The 23,885-nt window shown below is 39.9% G+C and overlaps 1 protein-coding gene across 4 annotated transcripts in view; it reads right to left on the reverse strand.

Annotated features, from left to right (window-relative positions):
- Positions 1-5,845: 5,845 nt before the first annotated feature.
- LOC129732358 (terminal nucleotidyltransferase 4B-like) overlaps positions 5,846-23,885 on the reverse strand; it is a 34,811-nt gene continuing 16,771 nt past the window's right edge. For 2 of the 4 annotated variants that reach the window (XM_055693189.1, XM_055693191.1), the window contains exons 2-7: positions 20,188-21,140; positions 8,949-9,127; positions 8,438-8,887; positions 7,946-8,083; positions 7,284-7,876; positions 5,846-7,225 (exon numbers count right to left, since the gene is read on the reverse strand). In XM_055693189.1, coding sequence (XP_055549164.1) covers positions 6,707-7,225; positions 7,284-7,876; positions 7,946-8,083; positions 8,438-8,887; positions 8,949-9,127; positions 20,188-20,777 — 2,469 coding nt within the window. In that variant the 5' untranslated portion in view covers positions 20,778-21,140 and the 3' untranslated portion in view covers positions 5,846-6,706. Of the gene's footprint in view, positions 7,226-7,283; positions 7,877-7,945; positions 8,084-8,437; positions 8,888-8,948; positions 9,128-20,187; positions 21,144-23,885 lie in introns of all 4 variants that reach the window. The other 2 variants (XM_055693188.1, XM_055693190.1) reach the window with 1 other exon arrangement.

Below are 23,885 nucleotides of genomic sequence, written 5' to 3' on the forward strand. Positions count from 1 at the left end.
AAATCGATCAAAAAAATCGAGATTCGGGGTTGAAATGATCGATCTTCTGTAGATCGATTCAAGACCGACCAATCCTAGTATGTTTCCGTCAAGTTGGGTGTCATAATGTCAATGTCGTCGGCGGAGCCAAGCTTCCTGAAGATCGTACTATTGACTATGGTAAAAAGCATTCATGAGAGCCCATCACTCTGCCGCAACCCTCCGCAAAATTCGAAAGGACTCGATAGCGTCCCTGAAACTCGCTCTGTACACATCACTCTATCCATGGTCGCTCTAAAGAATCGCGTAATTTTGTCCGGGAACTCGCGTTCGTGAATAATTTGCCATAGCTGATTCTCGTTCTATTGTCTCATACGCTGCTCTGAAGTCGTTGAATAGGTGGTACGAGGTTACGTTGTTACCTTCCCTTCCCAATCAGACGAGAGCCGAGGAAGTGGCTCGTGCTGTATCAAGAAGTTTTTGCCAAGTTGCTCGGTTTTGGGCTGTGTTTCACCAATTCCCTAGGTGTCTCATATCATCTGCAAGTGTCCTTCGATCTGGTCGAGCCATCGTGCACGCTGCGCCCCTCTATTTCTGGTGCTGGCAGTGTTGCTGAAGAGAAGTGATTTCACAGGGTTGTCATCAGGCAACCTTACGACGTGACAGGCCCACCGTAACCTATTGACTTTCGCCCTGTGGGCAATGGGGTTCTTTTCAAGTAGTGCGCCGTCGGCATAGTCTGCAGCACCTTCCGTTCAAAAAACTCTAAGAGTGTTAAGGTCCTCCGCGAGAAGTCTCGATTCGGTAGAGGACTACCGCTATTATCAGAGTTTTGTACAGCGTCAACTGCGTGCGTCGTCGCACTCGACTCGACCGAAGTGTCTTCCAAAGTGAAAAGTAGGCACGATTTCCAGCCTGAATGCGTCTCTGGATCTCTTTGCTGGTGTTATTGTCGGCGGTCACCAGTGAGCCCAAATACACAAACTCGTCGACCACCTCAAGCTCATCCAGGGGGAATTTATCTGTCAAATATCGTGTAACCGTGACCAGCATATTTGGCAACAAGGCGTCCGGTTGTTTTGGTTTTTGTCGTTTTGATTGGAGTGAAATTCAGTAGAATTGTAACGTTCTTTTTTAACAAAACTCTAGAAATCGCGAAAAACTTTTATTCATACTGCGTTGCGTAGTGAAATTTGGTGGCAGCAGCCTGCAATTAGCTGAAAATCATGAACTTTCCTCGCCACACAGGAAATCTTTTAAACGACCAGAGTTGATCTGCGATAACGCACACATATATGAATTTTGACAGCAGTAAATCCCCCCTGAGCTCATCGCCGTTTACAGAGAATTGAGTTGGAAGGCTGATGTGGTTCTCCTTGGAGCCTCTCACTCGCATGTATTTCGTTTTCGACGCATTTATTCGCAATCCGATTCGTCCGGCTTCGGCTCTCAGTCGGGCGTAAGTATCCTTCGCCGTCACAAAGTTACGGGTTAGGGGCCATCCACATACCACGTGGACAGATTTTTAACGATTTTGACCCCCTCTCCCCCTCCGTGGACAACTGCCCATATAAATTTTGAAAAAATTGTATGGACCGTGGATATTACCCAACCTCCACCCCCCCCCCCCCCCTTCCCCCAAAGCTGTCCACGTGGTATGTGGATGGCCCCTTATGATGTCAAAGTCATCCGCGAAGTCCAGAAACTGGAGCTTATCACGGGAGTCACTCCAGGGTGAAGTGACAACATAATAGGCACGGTGAAAGAGATTCCCATTTGATTTGCACGCGTCTTTTTTCACCGTGAGATTTTTTCACTACGTTCTCACCGTGAAGTGACTCCCGTAATAAGCCCCACTGAACAGACCTGGTGAAAATCGTACCACTCGTGTTGATGCCCGCCCTCCGGATCACACCCTCAAGGGCGATGTTAAACAGTAAACAGAAAAGTCTATCACCTTATCTTAACCCTCTGCGCGGTTCAAAGGAATTCGAGAGTATCCCCGAAATACGTACGTAACACATCACTTGCGCCATGGTGCCTTTGATCAGTCGCGTTAGTTTATTCGAAAATCCGACTGTATCATAGGTCGCCGTGAAGTCGATGAAGATGTGATGTGTAAGCACGTTGTACTCGCGATCGCGACATTTATTTAAGATCTGTCAGATTAAGAAAATCTGGTCCGTGATGGCACGGGCTCCCATGAAGCCCGCTTGGTACTGGCCCACGAACCTCCTGGGTAAAGGTGATAGACGACGGATCAGGATCTGTGAGTATTTTGTAGCCCGCATTGATTGGCGAGATACCGCGGTAGTTGCGGCACTCCAGCTTAATGCCCTTCTTGTAGATGGGGCATACGATTTCCTCCACCCACTCGTCTGGCAGTTTTTCCTCCTCTCAAATCCTGAAACGACCCATTGCAGCGCTCAAGCCATGTTTAAAGAGCTCGCTCGGCAGTCCGTCTTTGCCTGCGGCTTTGTTGTTTTTCAGCTTTCCGATCTCACAAAGAACTTTATGAACATCGGGGGCTGGTATTCGGTCATCTGCTACTGGTCTTCCTAGGTCAGTTCCGGCTCCACTTCTATTTACTGTACTTCATCGAAGTACTCATTCCACCTGTCGACTACCTCGCTGGCATCCATGAGAAGGTTCCTATCAGTGTCGTTGAACATGTCAGCTTGCGGCACATATTATCTGCGAGACTAGTTTATCTTCCCATAGAACTTCCGCGTATCACTGACACGGTACAGTTGCTCCAGCTCCTCATGTTCATGATTCTCTTGCTGGCGCTTCTTCGCCTGAGAATCGCGGTCATGTAGTTCCGTGCCCGTTTGTAATTGGCTTTGTTCACTCTCGTTGACCTGCCCAGGTCCGGTTCTTCTCATTCACCGCTGCCTCGCACTCCGTGGTATACGATCGACAGTTTTGAGCGCAAAGATACCGCAACTAGGTAGTGGTCCAAGCCAATATCCGAACCGCGATTGGTGCGTATGTTTGTAATATCTGACAAGAACCGGTTGCGATGAGAACATGGTTAATTCGGTTTGTTGTACGTTCATCGGGGAATCTTCAGGTGGTTGTTTTTTCGGGGGGTTTAGTGGATGTCCTTCGGGAAGCCGTTGTCGTTCGTCACGATGTGCAGCTGTCCGGGCCGGCTTGTATATGTCTCTCCTACTGGTCTGAGCGTTCACGTCCCCGATGACGATATTGATGTCTCTACACGAGCAGCTATCGCAATTTCTCCAGCTGTGCGTAGAACGCTTTTTTTCTCTATATCATGAGGGCAGTGTACATTGAGGATAGTGTAGAACCAGCATTTTATTCTCAACAAACACAACTTGTCGCTAATCGCCTGCCACTTGATCACACGACTCTGCATCCTGCCTAGCACTAAAGCCGGTACCCACCACTAAGGCTCATTGGTTGTGCCACCGCTTTGGAATTACTGTGCCCTGCGGCCACAAATCCTCCGTACCTTCTTCTTTCCGGCAAAACTCTTAGAGCGCAACGATGTCAAAGTGGCAGGGTTCTAGCTGATTCTTGCAGAATCCGGTCGCCACCCAGGGCGTTCAGCGATCTACAGTTCCATGTACCGAGCATCCAATCATCGTCCTTATTTCGTCACCTAGATCGTTGCCGATTGTTCCAATTCTTGATTGTTCATAGTATTCTAATTTTTTGGAGCTGCAGATGCCTAGTCTGCTGCTGTCTTGGGTGTAATAGGACACCGCATTTCATAATTCAGCCGTCCACATCGGATCAGACGTTATTTGAGCCGCCCCTAACATGGAGATCAGTTCCCACTGGTTGTAGGACGTTGAGGTAGGGATAGGGTTGGTCATTCTGCTTTGGACCACACTGGGGTCTTTTTTAGGTCAACTAGTAAAGGTGTACTGCTGGTACGCACTGCCCAGCCGTTTACCAATCAAGGTTACGTTGAACTCGCGGCATTTCAAGAGTGCTTGCGACAGTGCAAAGAACTGGTCCTCGTCTGGAGATTACCTTCCAAGTTGCGGTACATATTAAACAATAATGAACACAAATATAAACATGTTCGGTTGTTTTAGTGCATATATAGCAGACAGTAAACATCCTGTTTTTGTGTGTTTATGGCTCATCTGCCATTGGTTTTCGATTTTTTTTTTCTCTTTATTTACAACTTTAGTTTTACATTTTTTTGTTTCATTTGCTTTATAATTTAAACATTATAGTACAGATAAATTACACAATTTTTGTTTTATCTATATCTTCACTATCGAATTAAAGACTTTGTACTCAAAATGACTGTTTTACCATGGATTTTATTGTTGTTGTTATCCCGCATTTCGTTGCTGCTACGTGCAACAGGACAGCTGTTTTCTTCTAGTTCGTGTAGTAAATTAATTATCATTATCATTATCGTTTTACTGAACGAGAGAAAATTTACGTTTACAAACAAAGGTAGGTAACGTTGGTTAATTTATTTTGCAATCTTATTTGCTGTGCTGATGGAAGGTGGCACGATTAATATCTTGGCCGTTTCGTTAGGTTAATTCATGAAAATGCTATTTGTTAACCAAACTTCTGAAAAAGATTGGTTTTGTTAGTTGCATTGATGTTGACCAGCTGGATGGGAACATGACAAAAGCGTGCTCTGGAATCACTTCCTTGATACAACATTCGTGTACAAAAAATTTATTCACAGACCGGTACACAAAATAGCTAGAGCATGGAATACTACTTAAAAATACATATTTGCATGTGTATGCAATGCAAGCATTAAGAAAGCATCCTATAAAATACACGTTAAAAGTAACAAAAAATATATACGTATTGGTTGACCTTCATATATAAATAATTTATCGCAACTTTCTTAAGCTTATTGGACTCTTTTTTCATATCTGTATGTTTTTGTTTGGTTATTTAGTAAACAAACTAAGCCGTACATCTAAGTTTGAATGTTCTTCTTTCTTCTTTTTCTTCTGGAGCTGGTTGCTTTCTTTCTGCTGAAATATTTGATACCGATTAATTGTGAACATGTCTTATTTCATCCCAGCAGTTCGTTATGATAATTGGGATTAGAGTTACTGTTCTTGGTCGGAACTACCGCTACTAGATACCTACCTAAATATTGGCGAAACAAAATACATACGAATAATTAAGATTTTCCATACGGAGGGTGTGATGTAAATACGGTTCAGTGAACAAATTTCTACGCCTAACAGGTTTTGCATCCGCGAAATCATCAGCTGGTGGAAAGTATCAGGACGAATAATGGGTATTTATTATATTAAATAGGTATAGTTTAAAGTAAGATTGCAAAATATATTGCACTTTTGAGGCCGTGAAGGGCGATAATCAGCGAAAAGTTGAGAAAATATGCAAGAAATAAAACCTTGACAATAACAATGCAATAATTTAAGCTTTTCGCTGCATAGTACCGTAACCTCTTTGACAAAGTAAATCAATGACCGAAAATTACCCGTACTTACAACAAAGGCGTACGTACGCACTTCCGACGCGGCGTTTTCCTGCCGAAGGCTTCCTCAGGGGGAGTAAAGCTCTTATTCTCCAACCAACGTTATTACTATTATAATTAAATTTGCACTATTACTAACATTTCGAATACACGAACCGTCTGCAAATGGTTTTGATTGATTTCGCCTCTCTGTTCTGTCGGCTTCGGTTTTGGCCGAACAAACGCTGCTGCATGATATGATGGTATTATGATGGATGCATACGACGAAAAAAAAAATCCTCCTCTAGTGTGACAGAATAACGCAATAATGATAATAGAATTTAATTTCGACAAAACTAGCCTATAGCGCTCCTGCTGACGTCTGTGATCGCGGTACACATCTTAGCGTAGAACCACCAGTATGGTGAGTACAAAATAGTTCAAACAATCACGATACCCAAAAACCTTTCGCTAAAACGAATTCCTACTGCGATTACTCTGAATGCGTTGGTTAAGATTGTTGTTTTTTTTTTTTTTTTTCTAAGATTGTTTCTTCTATGTATATTTCACGATTTAGTCGATCACGACTGGGTAGATCAACCGACGGCCGAATGTGCGAATGTACCTGTTTGGGTGTGTGTGTATGTGGATGTGGAAAGGTGTCTAGCGCTACGCAGAATGTTAGTTCATATTAACTATAACAGTCGATGATTACTGGATCTTCCAAAGGTGTCTATGTATTGTATATGTAGTGGGCATAACGTTATGACTTTCATGGATAATTACTAAACGATAATCACACGATCTATCACGCTTATGGGCCGCGATATCTAAATTGCTAAGCTTAGCTTTCTAACTGGTATTACTTAGATAGTCTATTCACTTTTTCGTCTGGCTGTGTATTCGACGGGGATGCACACATCCGATAGTCAAGGGGGAAGGGAAGGCAGTGACTTCACACGCGGAATCGGATGAGTTAGCTACCGTTCGCAGCACTATCAGTATTAATGATAAAAGTTCCGTACAAATATAGCAACTGCACACTGAGACAAAAAGTAACTACGACATCGTGATACCGACGGCAGAGAGGGTCCTGGGCTTATGCTGTGTACAATATAGTTGCATCACTATACAATTCGTTAACTGGACCTTCCCGCCCTGCATCGACTGAAATGTACTAGTCTTATTTCTAGTAGCGTTTCGTGAAAAAACTGGGGGTCGTGTAGATAGCGATTCAGTTTAAAAGCAGTAGTGCACATACCGGGCACAATGCTGGTGCCTCGCATGCTATCATCGGCTATCCATGCCACTGCCACTGTTGCTACCACCGCTGCCTAGGGGACCACCCTTCTTGTTGTCCGTTGGCGAGATAGTTTTCTTACGCTTGGAAGAGGACGTCGCAGCACTGACAGCCGATTGCTGTGCTGACTTTTTGCTGCTCATACTATACAACGGTTGGCTTGGCGTTTGCTGCTTCGGTTCCTTGCCATTGTTATTACTCTGGTGCAGATTTTCCTCCTTACTAACAGTACCACTGTTGCTGTTGGTCAGGTTGATCAAATTGGTATTGTTGTTTGGACCTATCATATAGTGCCCCAGCAAACCGATCACTGACCGCCGATGCTTGGTGTGGTGTCGTACCAAAGTGTTACCACCGGATGGTTGCTGGTTACTGTTATTATTACTACCACCGTTACCTCCCATGGACATCCGCTCCGAACTGCTTCGTGGGGTGTAGATGTTCATCGGGGCGTTCTTACCTGCGCTGACAATCTGATGCGGCGAAGATGCACTGCGACGGTTATTCAGCTGAAAAAAAGTAGTATTATATAAATGTAAGGGTTTGCGTCCCAGTAGAAGTACTTACGTTGTAGGGAATCATCTGATTTTCGTTGATTCCGTCCAGAGCCTGCTGCTGTTGGGCCATTGCAAGGTTAATTACGTTGTTCTCTTCTATCAGCACCTCATGCGAATGCTGCGGAATATGCGAGGTGAGGACAACCACCGTGCCGCCAGTACCGTTCGGGTGCTGCATCTCATGAACTATCTCCGGAGACCGGTTTATACTGGTCGGAGAAATATCTCTCGATACGGAATTCGAATCACCATCACTGTCCATACTCTCCTCAGAGGTATCAACACTGGATAAACTGTTGCGCCGTCGAGTGTAGATTATCTGGTGATGGGGTGGCTGCTGTTGCGGTGGTTGTAGGTGCAACGGAATATGCGGATTCTGTGGATCGTTCAATATTGTCGGCACAATTGTCTGCGTCGCTATCAGTCTTGATTCGAACGTTTCCTTTATCCATTTGCGGTAATCGATGACCTCGTCCGTTACTCGGATAATTCTCCCCAGGATACTTTGCCGGTTGCAGTCGTTGAGGAATTTGTTGAGCGGAGAGACAGCTTGCATCAGCACTATGTACGCATACTCGAACGCTTGCTTAACTTGCAGAGCCCCTAGGGTGGAAGAAGAGAAAAATTTTGCTTAGGGTTATTGTTCAGGAGAAACATGCTGGTCATACTAACCGTAAGATGATCGCCCAATGTCATTGCCCGGTGTCAAGGGGTCCTCAATGCACAGCAGACTAGGCCGGTGACCATCGATCATCTCTCGCTGGAGCTCCTCTTTGGGTATATATCGGCCGCCATTTTTAACGCTAATTCCTGCGGAGATAAGATGTGATACATCGTAAATTATATGCCTCACTATCATTTCCAAAATCAGAATTCTGAATAACTTCCTTAAAAGTCCGCCTGAACAACATTACATACATACATTGCCCGCTTTACTAAACTTAAAAAATGTAAGTCATATGACAAACTAAACTCAAATCTGACTGACTACTGATTATAATTGTACTGAGATTTATGCACATGCTGTCAAACCAATTTCTAAGTTATTTTTATAGGAAATACCAGCAAATTGAGCACTGTTTAATTCTTATTACTACGATCTATTTGACCAATTTCTTCTACGAACATTATAATTAAATTCATATTTAATGAACCCGCACTCACCAGTCTTCATGTAGTTGAACTTTCTACCATACAGTTCGAGAAATTCCAGCAGCAGCACGCCCAGGTTGGTGGTCTGATTCGAATTGGCCCGTGGATGGAGCTGCAGGAAGCTGATGCACATCAGAATCAGCGAGTAGGACGATATACCCCCGGTGAACACCTCGTTCAGATCGCGCTGCAGCAGGAACTGTTTCAGCACCAGCACCAGCTTGGCCAGCACCGGGTACTTGCGTTTGAAATCCTTGATCAATTCGGCCGACTGTACGCCGGACTGCATGTTAAACGAGATGTCCACCTTGACCTGCGTTTCCCGATCAGTCAGCTTAACGATAGGCACCGAGGCTTTGTCCAGAACGCGTACCGACATCGGTTCGGCAATACCCCGGTTGATGAGCTCGTTTTCCAGCGTTCGCAACGGCAACTTTTCCCAACGTCCAATAACAACCAGATCTACAAAAAGGTTTGAATACAGTTAGACATATTTTTATGCACTGCAAATAAATCCTCTTACCAATATCACTCGTAGGAAGGTAGAGCCCGGTACGGAACGAACCAAACATCTCCACCCGGGCCATCGGCCAGAGATTCAATACGATAGCTTCTATCCGGGCGACCACCTGCACCCTTAGCGCATGCTCAGTCGGCGTCGGTATCATGTGGGCGTAAAACTGCTCAATCTCCTCGTGCAACCTGCGAAGAAAACATCGAATTAGACAAATTAAGAAAAAAAAAAACAGTTTGACAGCTCGCCACTTGTTGAATAGCACGTTTCGCGGTTGCAAGGTTTCCTCATTTAGCAACATATGTTTCAAGCTGACGCAAATCAGGTACAAGGGGGGATTTTTGGCGAATTTTCGACTCCATCAGAGAGATGAGCTCCGATGCCTGCTGGGAAGGTCGTCGTATTGCAAAACCGCAACTTTTTCTTTTTTGGATCAATTTTTCTCCATCAGCGGTACCATCGTTTTCGTTTAAACAAACGGAGGAAGCTGATTGCGAACTGCCAAGGAATGCCGGCCAACACCTGGGCCCCGGCACGCGGGCGACGTGAGTCACTCTGCCGCTTATACACTGCTGTGTCTGTGCGGGATTCTATTTTTGAACAATGAATCGGACTCGACAAAAACGGCTGCCAGCATTAAACCGTTTCCCATCAGCCGAATCGGTGCCTGGCCGGCGGTCACACACGTCACAGAGTGGCGGCACACTGGCGTGCACCGAGCGTGCTGCTGCTGTCGGTCGAGACAAATCTTGGCCATTTAAGGAAATCCATGACGATTTCCAGCAACGCAGTGATTTGTATGCCACCTTTACCAGGCAGTTACATAAATTATAATTATCACTTTGTGTACTGCTGATTTGCAAGCATTAATTGCTGCTGCGTACATACCGTGCGCATGATGCAGTTCATTGATCGAAAGCCATAACGAAACACAGAGAAATTTTTGTCAATACAACGAACGTCATATTTTTGATCAGTTTTGAACGTTATCGTAATAGGGTAAGGACCTAAAAAACTAGATATGCGAAAAGTCCGAACAAATTACTCTAATCAAAAGCTTAACCCATTAAACGTAAGCTTGTTTCTCTTTTTCACACTTGACTCATAATTTCACACTGGTAATGAAACAACACAACAGATGATTGATTAGTTCGGTTCCAAATCGATGTACTTCCTAATGAGGAAAAAACAAATAAAAAGACCAACCTGTGAACAGTAAATTTCGTACAACAAAGATCCATCTGTCCGATAGAGGAAATCATCGGAGCATGCTTCTTATAATTTTCTTCGTTCGAATAAAAATTCGGTCTACCATACCACTGTGCTCGGAAATAATGAGAACAAGTTCAAACTCATATTACGGCAAGAAATAGTTTACGATTTTCATCACTGCTCAAAATAAATTCTTAATCAAATTATTCCATTATTTAAATTTTATGAAGATCAGGAATTGTATCCAATGCACTGGGTTACCTGGTGCTAAGAGAACTTCGTTCAAGATCGTAATCTCTCAGGACTGATTACTGTTGAACTCAATTTTATGTTTAGTTCGCAAAAATAAATATATATATTTTTTGCATTATGTAGAATTTCTATTCAAAAGTGTTGATAGAAGCCATAAATAAAAATCCTATAAAAATTCAGCATAGGGCTGAAAAACGCACCAAAGAACAGAAAAACAGCCTTCATAGTTCAGAAGAGACCAACAGAATTATAATCACAAATTATGCTTTAAATTATCAAAAACACTTCTGAACGTCAGAAAAACAACACAATAGATTCAGAAATCCTTCCACAGGAACCAAATAAAAGACCAAAAACAAAAAAGGGTCCAATATGACAGGAATCTTTTGTAGAAGCAGAAAAGATAAAATCTTTTCTACAAGGTAGAAGAGATTGAAAAACAAATACGTCAAATTTAGCTCAAAATGCAGAAGAACGCTTCGGGTAGCTTACTGACTAAAACATTTAAACCAGGAAGTAAAATATATAAATAATTTTAATTTCAGGAAAACAAGAAAAAAAACAAGTAAAAACAGGAAAATCTGAAAAATTAAAACTATATAAAGTTTATTTTGAAATGCACAAAAACTCTAGTAAATGTGGCTTTAAACATTTAAAAACACTTCTTTTAAATAAAAAAAAATCTGAATTCAGCTCAAAACGGCTGAAAAACGTCTAAGGCAAGGAAAAGCCAACAATGAAATTAATAAATTGAAACGCTTCAATTACACATGATCATGAATTAGGTAAAGAAAAAACAGAAGAAAACTAAAAAATCGTCTAAAATTATTTTAATAATTTCTCTGGAAACTGGATAAGTTAAACTAGGTATTCCTAAACTAACTTGAGAACGCTCTTGGAATCAAAAAATAAGAATATGTATGATCTTGAATTTGATTCAAATTAATACAGTAATTTCAGCGATAGGAAAAGGCCAAAAGGAAATATCGTTGTCAACCTACCATTTGGCTGCCAATGCTTCTTCATTAGGGTTCCAATAGAATGTATGGAAGAACTTTGACCTTCAACTTTGTTATATATGGCGAGGCGATAGGGCTCGAAAGTTTTGCCTTGTCTAGAAAAGTCCCCCCATGCAAAATGCACATGAAATTGTCGCATTTTTTTTACGCAAAATGACGAAACTTCGAAATCTGTTATCTCAAAACATTTTTTTTTGAAAAACTTCGACGTCCTGGGACCTACAAAATCTTTGAACTGGGGCCAGTGGAATAACCGACACTAAAAAAATATTATTCAAAATAATCCGAGTAAAACCCGACTTTTCCTGGCAATTCGCGTTAGAAAAGACGCGTTAAAAACCTCGCCATAAACTGCGTAAAAGCAATTTTACTGTACTTCTAAACGAAATCATTACAGTTTTTAAGAAATTCGATTATTTGAGCTCCTTTTTTTAAACAGTATTATCCATTATTCATCTCAACACCTAGATGCACCTATATTCATCTTATTTCTCTCATTTGTCCAATTCACCGTCTAATTTCTACAAATTTTTGAAAGTAAATCTATTTGCTTCTCGATTTTCTCAAGTGGCTGAAAGTTTTATGTTGAAAATATGGTAAAATTTGACGATAAATTGATCAGAAAGCCATGATGAAATGAATATAGGTACTGAGACGAATACAGGAGCGGTTACCCTACAACACATCCAATCGTAATCGTTTTTGGAAATTCTGAAATATGTCAAAATAGTTGTTCTACCAAAAAATTTAACAAATTTTTTTTTCCGTCACACGACAGGCTTTGAAATGACATCAATTTCACATCGTCATCATTTAAACAGAACAACGGAATAAAAAAAAATAACTTAAAATTTTCGTTCCATATTTATTTCAAGTCTGCAAATAAATTGGATCCATAGACAAATCAGTAGAAGTTTTTGAGACATGGTTTTTTAATGATTTCACCTACCAAAACTGAAATGTGCTTTCAGAATATATATCGCTTAAGTCAAAATGGTTCGAATATTTCAACAGCAAACAGTGTTTTTTTAAGTAAAAAAATACTTATGTTTTGTCATTAATTTAGCGTTGAAATGCAAACTACTTGATATCCCAAGTAACAATTTAATTTAAACAATTTAATATATATTACATTTATGAATGAAAATGGAAATAACTTCACATTTCAAAAATTTCAAGGTAGAATGCTAATTAGAAAAATCTTTTTTTTTTATATCTTAAATGATAGGTGGTGTAACGTAAAACGCATCTGACTGGAGATTAGGAGTTGTGGATTCTAGTCCCACCTGCTGGACTATATTTTTCGAAATTTTTGATATCCTATTTCTTCAACCCCACATTTACTACTTGAAATAAATAAAAACTCGATTGGGTTGATATTTCCTTAGAATTGGTTACAGTTACAGAAACCTTAATTTTGAATCCGCAAAATCCGCGCCACGGGTTTTGGATCCGCGCCGTGAAAACTAAATCCGCGCCGAAAAAAAAAAACTAATGAAAACTTATGATTCAACATGGTAAAATTATTACCATCTTTAAAATGTCATGCTGATATGTATAACTTGTTTGTATTTAGCTTAAAACGCAGGACAGTTGACTTACTGCGGCCATGTTTAGGAATGATGCTGACCAAAAATGTTGTTTGGAAATTCTTATATACAAATGTAGCACTGATTTTTTCTCGTTGAAAAGAGTATGATTATGACGAGTAAAATTCCTGTGAAACATAAGTTAGGCATATAAAGTGAGAATTGAATGACGAGATTTGAGAAATGTGGATAAATACTTAAGATATGAAAAGTGATGGATTATCATTTAATCCCGTATATTGTCGGAACATTCAATAAGTAATTAATAATCCTCGTGAGTTGCAAACCATAGCAAGTTTTACTAAAATTTGCAAAAAATCTTGTTGAAAATAATTCAAAAGGACGAGATAGGTTTTAGCTAGAAAAAAAAGGTTATTAATACGAGTAAGTATATGTAACTCGCGTATAGCGCCAAACTCGAAAAAGTAGAAAAATCCCTCAACTCGATGTCAGGTCTAACATTCAAACATAAGTTGAATGTCATTAAAAATGTTTTCGGAAAATCTGAACAACATCCTCTGTAGAAACATGGAATAGACTCAAGTAAGAGTTTTTCAATGCAGGGTGACCACTCAAAATCAATTTTCGATTTTCCGCTTTTTTCCCGGTTTTCCCGACGATAGGTTGTAAATTTTCTCAGTGCTTTATTTTTAAAAAATATGTGAAAAACATCAATTTTACATGTTTATTTATATCCTTGTGAGAATAGTGTTATTGGAACTATGAAAAATATTTCTTCTTCAAAATTTTTCTTCCTTTAACTGTTCATCGACTTTAGCAAGTACCTGCATGGAGACCTGCACAATTTGCACCCTTTTTATCTAAAAATCGTTGATCGTTCTTCTGCTTTTTCTCTCTGTCAACTTAAATGCCAATGGAATGTATGGAAAAAAATTGAACATCGATCGTTTTACATTAGAGCTTAGAAGTTTTGTCTTCTCAAGCGAGCTTCGGGAAGAAGAGACTGTTAAAATTATCTTATTGGAAGACTGTTAAAATTATTAAATATTTTATGGTGAAGCAAAGCAAAGCAAAAATACATTTCTAAACGAAAGCATGACAGTTTTTCAGGAATTCGATAAATCTGAGCTACTTTTTTAAAACAGTATACAACACATCCTAACGAAATCGTCTTAAAAATTTTAAGATGTATAAAAAACTGTGTTGCCAAAATAGTTTTTTAATTTTAATTTTTAATTTTAGATCGTTATAATTTGGAAATCAAGAATAATTATTAAAAAATAAATAATTTTCCAGATCAGGGAATTAGTTTACTACAACTCATTCATTGGCAACATTAGTAGAAGACATGCAGGAGGATGATTGTCCTGATGTGAAGCCTAATTTCCCGCTTTTCCCGTCTTTTTCCGGTGATTTGAAATTATCGTCTTTTTCCCGCTTTTCCTGGTAGAGTGGCCACCCGGATTATTAATTTACATAAACATTTTTGTAAACAAAGCTTCAAACGACGATTTGATGCAACTGTTAAGTAGGCCTCTCAAGGTACGATGCTGGCCTCGAGTCTCGGCACGGGAAAGACTGTTAGTGTCAGTCGGATCGTAACGCTAACCCCGCAATTGTCCTGTACACTTAACAGTCGGCTGCGAAGTCTGTGTATAATAAACATTTCTTAAGAGTGACCATGTTGAAATGTTCAAAAGAGTTTCAAGGAATAATCAATGAATTTCAGACGGTTTACTATATGCCAGCCCTTGACAACTTTTTTCGAATTTTTGTCATTACTGACGTCGATGAGACTCATGTGTTTTCAGAACTCGTTAAAAAGTAATATATACGGTTATAGGTTTTTCCGAAATCAGGATGACCTGAAATCGACCCTAGACGTCGTTTTGAAATCCAGGGTGGCAACTTCTGGTTCATGAAAATCAGCTAAAAATAGCCAAATACCACCCAATATGAGTATTTTCGGAGTCGGGATGACATTCATAGGCCGTAAATCGACCACAGTTGTCATTTTGAATCTATTCAGGACCACCACATAACATCCAAAGAGATATGTTATTAGTGAAGCCCCAGCAGAATCTTTTCGGGAAGGACCATTTTGGGGGCACGTAAGGGTGTTTTAATGTCGAGCACATAACGGTTACGATAAAATTTTGTTTTCGTAGTAGGGTAAGGAACATTTTCTAAGCAGCTTTAGGATCCGCCTGTGTATTCAGACGAAATGCTCGAAATGTGTTGGGTGAAATTCAAACAGTAGTATATCAATCTGTTCTTTATCGTTTTATCTGTCAGAACTTTGTTTTCAGATTGTAAAGCTAAGTTAGCCAACATTAACAATAATCAATTAAAGTTACCAATCGAGGGACACTATTCCAATCACCCCGAACCTATTTCAAGCAGTTTCCATCTGTTTTGCAAGCGTTTTTTTTAGCAGCAACCGAAGTGGCTCCTGAATGGCTGCAATAAAGGTCGATTTGTTCCAAATGATGTTTGTTCACAGATTTCTTTGTGATTAACGGGTTTTCTCATATTCGTAAGACAGCTAAACAATCAAAGTTTTCGTTTCCACCATTGAAATTGTCGATATTGATCAAAATGCAGGAGTTTGAGGCCTGTTTTCTGCGACTAATTCAAATAGGCGCTATTGCTTAAGCCGTTCCTTACCCTGTCTCAATTATTTATTTTTCTCAATATTTTTAAATGGAAATTCAGACAACTTTCTCAAAGTCGTTTCTTGACGACTTTTTTCTCTTGTCATCATTCAGATATATCGATTTACAAAAAAACTTCAGTCCTCTTTGAATGTAAGTCCAGATAATTTTTAAAAAATAGTATATGCAAAGTTGCTCAGTCTAGTAAAGTCTACATTCTAGGATGCTAACCAAAATATACATACAAATACAACATATACAAAATTTTCACCTACCCGAAAAAACACCTAGTGAAAAATCAAAAAAGCGATTGAAGTTTGGCCTTTGAAAATCCAATAATTCACCCAAGAGGGGTTGACTGCATGAAAATTCGGTTTTCGAACAAAATTTTGGTGTCAGATAGCTTAAAAATGCATGAAACATCGAGAACTGGTATCAGCTGAAAATAATCATGATTTTTATGATTTTTCGGATTTCTCAAGGTCTAACATCGTTTTGCGCCACCCCATTTTGAATCCAACTGACCTGGAATTTTGCACAGGGTGTTTTTCAGGCAGGTAAACATTTTGTATAGGGTTTTTTTTTTCCTAAATTTTTTGATTACTTTTTTCTCATACAAGTGATTGGCACCCTACTACACACCCACCATGTTTCATTGAACTCTGAAAGAGTGCTGCCAGCCCCTCAGTCGATATCCTGATTTTTAGGTAATTGAGAGCAAGGTTGCAAGGCTTTCCGCAAAATCCGCGCCATGGAGTAGTAGAAACGCACCAAATCCGCAAAAAACGCAAAATCCGCAAAAAATGCGTGGAGTGGAGCGTAAAATATGCAGAAGGATGGTATTCCCGGTTTTCCCGTCTGTTTTCCTGGTGATTTGAAATTCCCGTCTTTTTCCAGCTTTTTTCGTTTTTCCCGGTATAAAATTAAGCCAATTTACTAAAAGGCATCCCTTGAAAAATGATCTCTAACTCTCGTCACTACTTAAATATATCGTTTTGTAGCAAAAACTTCAGACCTTTTCAAAAATTATTCAAGAGTAATTTTCGAAAAAAGTCATGCACAGCTGCCTCATACCCACAAAGTTTCATTAAATTCAGAGAATACTGCCAATATGTAATCAAAATTGCGCGAAATCCATAACATTTGTAATCGGATGACTTGTGTATCCCTATAGAGAGAAATTGTCGTACAGACATAATCAAAATCATAAGCGTGAGAACATAGGAAAATACAATAGAAAAATTTGAAGAAACTTGAAATCTTCCTGCAACATAATTCTTCAGAATAATACATGATACATAATGTATCTCAAATTTCCCTGACTTTTCAAAGTTTGTCAGGATTATTAAAATTTCAGTTTCCCAGGTTTTTCTAGGCACTAGACTCCATGTATATTTGATATTATCGAGCTCGTTATTCCGAATATATAACACGTGCGCAAAATGGTCTGAGAAAGAAGCCAAAACGGTTTCGGTTGTTTGTCGAAGAGAAGCGTAATCAAAGTGGACTGCAATCTAATATGTGGAGGAACTGGTGTCTGCTAACACTCAAACCATCTGCAACCGCGAGTTCGAGAGACATTTGGCAAGTGTTTTTAGTTCTACCGTAGCTTCTGGTTCGCAAATTGATGATGCCATGCGTAATGTTCCAAAAAATGTATTTGGCTAAACTCAATTCACTTCAGCGAAGACGAAATCAAAGCCAGTGTTTTAAAGCTTAAAACGTCTAATAAGCCAGGCCCAGACGAGATACCATCAGTGGTACTTAAAACATGTGCCGAAGTGTTATGCAAGCCACCAAATTTGCAATTGTCACTCACACAGAATAAATTTCCAAAATCCTGGAAAAAATCCAACATCTTCCCAGTCTATAAAAAGGAGACAAATGTAATATTACGAACTACCGCGGTATCACCTCTCTGTGTGTCGGGTCAAAATTATTGTAAATTCTTGTGAGTGAGCTTCTGTTTATTAAAGTGAAATCATATCATCAAAGTCAAATCATACAACACGAACCTGGTCCAATTCAGCTCATTTTGCATTAGAAAGATTGAAGCAAATGCTCAAGTCGACATAGTGTACAGTGATCTTAAGCCTGCTTTTGATCGCATTGACCACAACATACTATTATGAAAACTAAACCGTCTTGGCGCTTCTGAAGATTTTATTAATTGGCTGCATAGTTACCTGCCAAATCGCAGCCTCTTAGTGAAAATTAGTTCCACTGAATTTCATGCTATGTGCAATCAGTCTGGTGTTCCACAGGTCAGCAACCTAGGTCCAATACTTTTCCTATTTTTTTAATGATGTTTGTTTCGTAATTCCACCTGGATATGTACTCCTCTCGAAAGAGTTTATGTGGTTAAAGATCTGGGAGTGATACTGCATTCTAAGCTTTCCTTTCAGAATCATTACTCAACCATTATTTCGAAAGCTAACCGCAACTTAGGATTTATTATGCACATGGCCGAGGACTTCTGTGACCCGCACTGCTTGCGAGCCCTCTACTTCTCGTTAGTGCGTTTCATTCTTGATACTACCTCTGTTGTATGGAGTCCAAATTTACACATATGGAAATCCATAATTGGAGCTGTGCAACGTAGATTTATTAGATTTGCTCTACGACAACAGATGCAAGCTGATGATGATTGATACTTTGATCAAAACGGGGAACGTCTCTAGAGCTATGTTTGTTGATAACCTATTAGTGTGTTAAGTCGACACTCCCGAGCTCCTCTTTCTCTCTCCTTCCCTCCCTCTTTCCCTCTCTCTCTCTTTTCTCTCTCTCTCTTCCTCTTTCACTCTTTCTCTCTCTCTCTTTCTCTCTCTCTCTTTTTCTCTCTGTCTTTCTCTTTCTCTCTCTCTCTGTCGCTCTCTCTCTCTCTCTCTCTCTCTGTCGCTCTCTTTTTCTCTCTCCTTCTTTTCATGACAGTATTTTTTGTTTTGTTTGTGCATGCTCAGTTCTGTTCAAAATGGCGTCGAAACAACAAGCATTGCGCAAGCGGATTGTACTGAATTACATTGCACAACAATTTAAGTAAATAGGTCATGAGTGAACTATTTTACCAATCACAAAGAAGGTAGTGAAAGACCGGCAAAAGTGGTGTTTTTTTCCATCACTCAGGACAGGAATTTGTTCTTTTTTTCTAAATCACGGTTCAAGCCCACTGGTTTGGCTCTCAAGATGTGTGCCAGAACGAATGTTTGAAGAAAATGTTGGTCAGATAAACCATCATCACATTACGCCAAAACACAAATCGTCTGTGGAACAAATTTACCTCAGTCTCGTCCAACCGATGATTTCTTTGGGATTTTGAGGTCCATGGTGTACAAAAATAACTGGAAGCCAATCCAGTAATGGAGTAATCCTCAATATTTTCGTGGATTGGTAAAACTTCAGATAGAAAAACATTAAATTCCAAATAATACCAAAATGAAATAAGTCGCATATAACCGTTCAGAATCGAATGCACTTTCAAGTGCGCTAAGATTGTCTGTTAACCTGGTGAATAAACGCTGCGAGGGCTTTGAAGCGAAATAAAAGCTGCTCAAATTTATTTCCGCTTACTTCCATATGCCAACCATGTAGTATTACCACGTTATATGCACTACTTTGTTACCATGCCACTCCTGTGACTTTATAATGAACACTCTTAAATGAAAATCTCAATAAAACAAAATAAATTCATGGCAATAAGCATAACGATAAAAGCCAACTTAAGCACTCACAACAATGTAAAACACAAGAAACAAGCATCTCAGTTCTACTTTACTTGAATCTGACGTAGTTCTGTAGTATAGGTCACAAAAAAACTGCCTTCTCCGCTTACCACCCGTTTACACATAATCGTTCGGTTATGTCATTGAGAGCGAGGCGTAAAAAACAGCAAACACGACGCGATATTCAATACGCGGCAGCATCCGTTCTACAGCGTACAGTAGAGCGAAAAGTAAGATACTGAGCGCAGTTAAAATATACACACCCAACGTAGGCAAATTGAGAGAGAAAAAAAAGTACATCACAGCTCAACAACCGATTCGGATCGCGTTCTTGTTGTCAAGGCTGTCTACTGTTCGGCAATTATCGCAGATTTTAAATAACTGCGGCTGGCTGTGTATTTTGCTGAAAGTATGGGACACAGAATCAGCTTAGATTCGGTCCTAAGCTTTTTTACTCCATAGGTTTGCACGAAATGCAAACATGTTCACAAAACCTAGTCCTAGCTGGTGTGATGCACGCGTCTGCGGCTAATATCCGGCCACCATTATGCACGGCACCTGTTACAACAACGGTGACGTTTCTTATGTTTTCGCTTTGTGGACGTATGGCTTGAGGTTACTGTGTATTTTTGATTAATTCGATTGAAAAAAAATAATGTTGCTACACACTTCAATTACAAAACAAATTCTCTTACTGTCCAAGTTCTCCTCTTATTATCAAACTAACCTTACTGCGTCGCATTTTTTTTTTATTCAACTGTACCTAAAATTACCCACTCAAGCGATAAAGGGATGAGGTTACGCGAAATTCGGTACAAAATACGATTAAGAAGTAAACTTACCCAATGATTCCTCTTCCGTACTTGAAGGTCGGTGGACGCCATGGGCAACCGCCGTGAATTCCAATCAACCGCGCATGCTGTTTATTCATGTTGTATGTGCTGGCCTTATTGTCCACGGTACTGCCGGCTTTCTTCCGGGTCGGATTGAAGTTCTTCTCGTTGTTGTTGTTGTTATTGTTGTTGACTAGAATAGTGCCACCTCCGCCACCCGTAGGTGTGTTGTTGCCGTTGTTCCCATTTCCGTTGCCACCATTGTTGCTATTATTATTATTTTCACTTAACGCGTTACCATGATGATGATGAAGATGATGAAGATTCGGATGATGATGTTGTGAATCGTCAGTACTGCCGACGCCTCCGCCGCCACCTACAACACCACCACCTCCGCCGCTGCCATTACCGCCAATCAGACGATTTTCCCCACCAACGTTCCGATTGGGTTTATCCGTCCCGGCACGCTGCGGTTTCTGATTTTCTACCGGGACAGTCAACGGAGGATCCAACTCAGCCATGGTCTCCCAAATGCCCATCCACATACGTTTCGCGGGTCCTTCCTGCTCTTCCTGAAACCAAGCGACTGCCGGATCCATAACTTGAGCTCGGCTCAGTTCCGGCTCTACTTGGCTAGGCACGACTAGCTGCAGCCGTCTCACTCACTTATCTGTTGTCCTCTTCCGTTTTTTTTTCTTGTTTTTCAAACACCTAACTCCCCGCTGCTCCGCAACTGTCTTTCGTTCACACTAAGAAACCCCCTTATTTTTCAACTGTTTGAATCACTGTGTGTACCTTAATACATGCTTGATGCGTTCGAGCACCGTTTTTGTTTTGTTTTTTCGGCAGTAGCACTGCGCTTCACAACACTGTTGCAGTCGCACAGGAAACCAGTCGTCCTGACGATGATTAGGCCCGTACTTTGGCGCTGATGATGTTTACTGCCACTACTATCGGGTAACCTGCTGACAAAGAAATTCCGATATTAATATCCAAGTACTTGCTGGTCAGCGGAACGAGCGGTGGAAAAGTGTTGCTTTCCCGTGACTGGTGGTCAAAACAGTTGGCGATCGAGTTTTCCCCTAACTTACTTAATCCAAAAAAAAGAAGATAAATTCACAAGATAAATGAATGATCGTTACATGATATTTGCGTACTAAAACCAGTAACAACAATCGTTTTGATCGTTGAGAATGATAGACTTTATTCATTAAATATTGTGCTTCGCGACAAGGATCCTCTTGGCAGTGTCCACGCAGAACATATCAATTCTGATCCGCCTCGATTTCTTTGACTTAAACCTTATTGAATCCAAAAATGGCCGACTTCGAGTCACCACTTCGAATTTTCAAAAGCGTTCCCTATAGAAATTCTATTTTATGTTTGCTTCACCACAGTATACATAAAGTAGCATTTTCACAGGGAACGCAATAACTATTTCCGAGTCTTGTGCTTTCGAAAACCCGAAGTGGTGACTCGAAGTCGGCCATTTTTGGATTCAATGAGGTTTCACCTTAAGAATAATGCATTTTTTTTTTGGTTTCATTGGAATTCGAACTCCTTTAGAATAGCGGAAAAGTATTCAAAATTTAATTTCTTGACATTTCCTGAAACTTGCAAGGAATTCTCCGGTACCTGAACGGAGAATACCGACTCCACTTATCAGAAAGGATAAAATTATTCTTTGAGCTCGGCATGTCAAACTGAGACTTCTCAGAAAATTTGTAAATGCACCTTAAATTTACCCGACGTTTAAATTAAGCCATATATACAATTTACTAATTGAAGAACCCTTATTAAGCGTTGTTTGGATATAAAAATTTTCCAGTTTTATCAGCCATCGAGCCTTCCATGCATGTAGTTAAGTGATAAACTTAACAGAATGCTGAACTACGCAAAACTAAAAGGAGAACCAGAGTTCAATGCTATGAGGACATTCAGGCTCCGCCTGAGGCAACGCGACTGCAAAAAGCGATGTCCTAAGATCACGCGAAACTTTCCTGACTCGACAGATCCACCTACCTCTGCATCGAACGTTGAAGAGCCACGGAGCTCCGTAGTGCTCACTTTTTTTTTTTAAGGGGGGATTTGTTAGTAGCTTAAGTATTTATGATAAATATTAGTAAATAATGAGTATGTGTGTCCAATCACAAATGGTGACTTCTCAACACTGTTAGAAATTTGTAATTTTAATTGTTAGGATTTGTTTGCTTTCGCAATTAGGACTTATCATTCGTAGGGATTTAAACCTACTTGTCAGAAAAGGGGAAGTAAACTTACAACTAACTTAATTGCTAACTTATTGGCTATAAAGAGAGCTTATCGTAGCAATTGAGGATTGCAACGATTTTTGTCGAAAATTGTTAATAATTTTATTTGACATAGCTTCTAATGGTTCAACACCAGTAAGTCTATGTAATTCGAGTGTACCAAACCAAGGAGGACGCATCGAAACGTTGAAGAGCCACGGAGCTCCGTAGTGCTCACTTTTTTTTTTTTTAAGGGGGATTTGTTAGTAGCTTAAGTATTTATGATAAATATTAGTAAATAATGAGTATGTGTGTCCAATCACAAATGGTGACTTCTCAACACTGTTAGAAATTTGTAATTTTAATTGTTAGGATTTGTTTGCTTTCGCAATTAGGACTTATCATTCGTAGGGATTTAAACCTACTTGTCAGAAAAGGGGAAGTAAACTTACAACTAACTTAATTGCTAACTTATTGGCTATAAAGAGAGCTTATCGTAGCAATTGAGGATTGCAACGATTTTTGTCGAAAATTGTTAATAATTTTATTTGACATAGCTTCTAATGGTTCAACACCAGTAAGTCTATGTAATTCGAGTGTACCAAACCAAGGAGGACGCTTCAAAATCATTTTCAGAATTTTATTCTGAATCCTTTGGAGCGTTTTCTTCCTTGTTGAACAGCAACTTGACCAGATCGGTACAGCATAAAGCATTGCTGGTCTAAAAATTTGTTTGTAAATCAAAAGTTTGTTCTTTAAACAAAGTTTAGAATTCCTGTTAATGAGAGGATATAAACATCTCGTATATTTGATGCACTTGGCTTGTATACTCTCAATGTGCTCTTTGAAAATAAGTTTTTTATCATAAATTAGTCCCAAGTACTTAACCTTGTCGGACCAACTTAAAATAACCCCATTCATCTTGACAACGTGATTATTGTTTGGCTTGAGGAAAGAAGCCCTAGGCTTATGCGGAAAAATTATCATTTGAGTTTTAGAAGCATTGGGAGAGATTTTCCACTTTTGCAAGTAGGAAGAAAAAATATCTAAACTTTTCTGCAATCGACTGCATATGACACGAAGACTTTTTCCTTTTACGGAAATGCTTGTGTCATCGCAGAACAATGACTTTGTGCATCCTGGAGGCAATTCAGGAAGATCTGAAGTGAATATGTTGTACAGGACTGGACCCAAGACTGAACCTTGAGGCACACCTGCTCTGACAGGAAATCTATCAGATTTTGAATTCTGATAGACAACCTGCAGAGTTCGATCAGTAAGATAATTTTTTAAAATTTTGATTAGGAAAATTGGAAAATTAAAAGTTTGCAATTTCGCAATCAAACCTTTATGCCAAACACTGTCGAATGCTTTTTCTATGTCTAAAAGAGCAGCTCCAGTGGAATAACCTTCAGATTTGTTAGCTCGTATCATATTAGTAACTCTGAGCAATTGATG

The sequence above is a fragment of the Wyeomyia smithii genome, chromosome 3, assembly GCF_029784165.1.
Source record: "Wyeomyia smithii strain HCP4-BCI-WySm-NY-G18 chromosome 3, ASM2978416v1, whole genome shotgun sequence".
NCBI lineage: Eukaryota > Metazoa > Arthropoda > Insecta > Diptera > Culicidae > Wyeomyia > Wyeomyia smithii.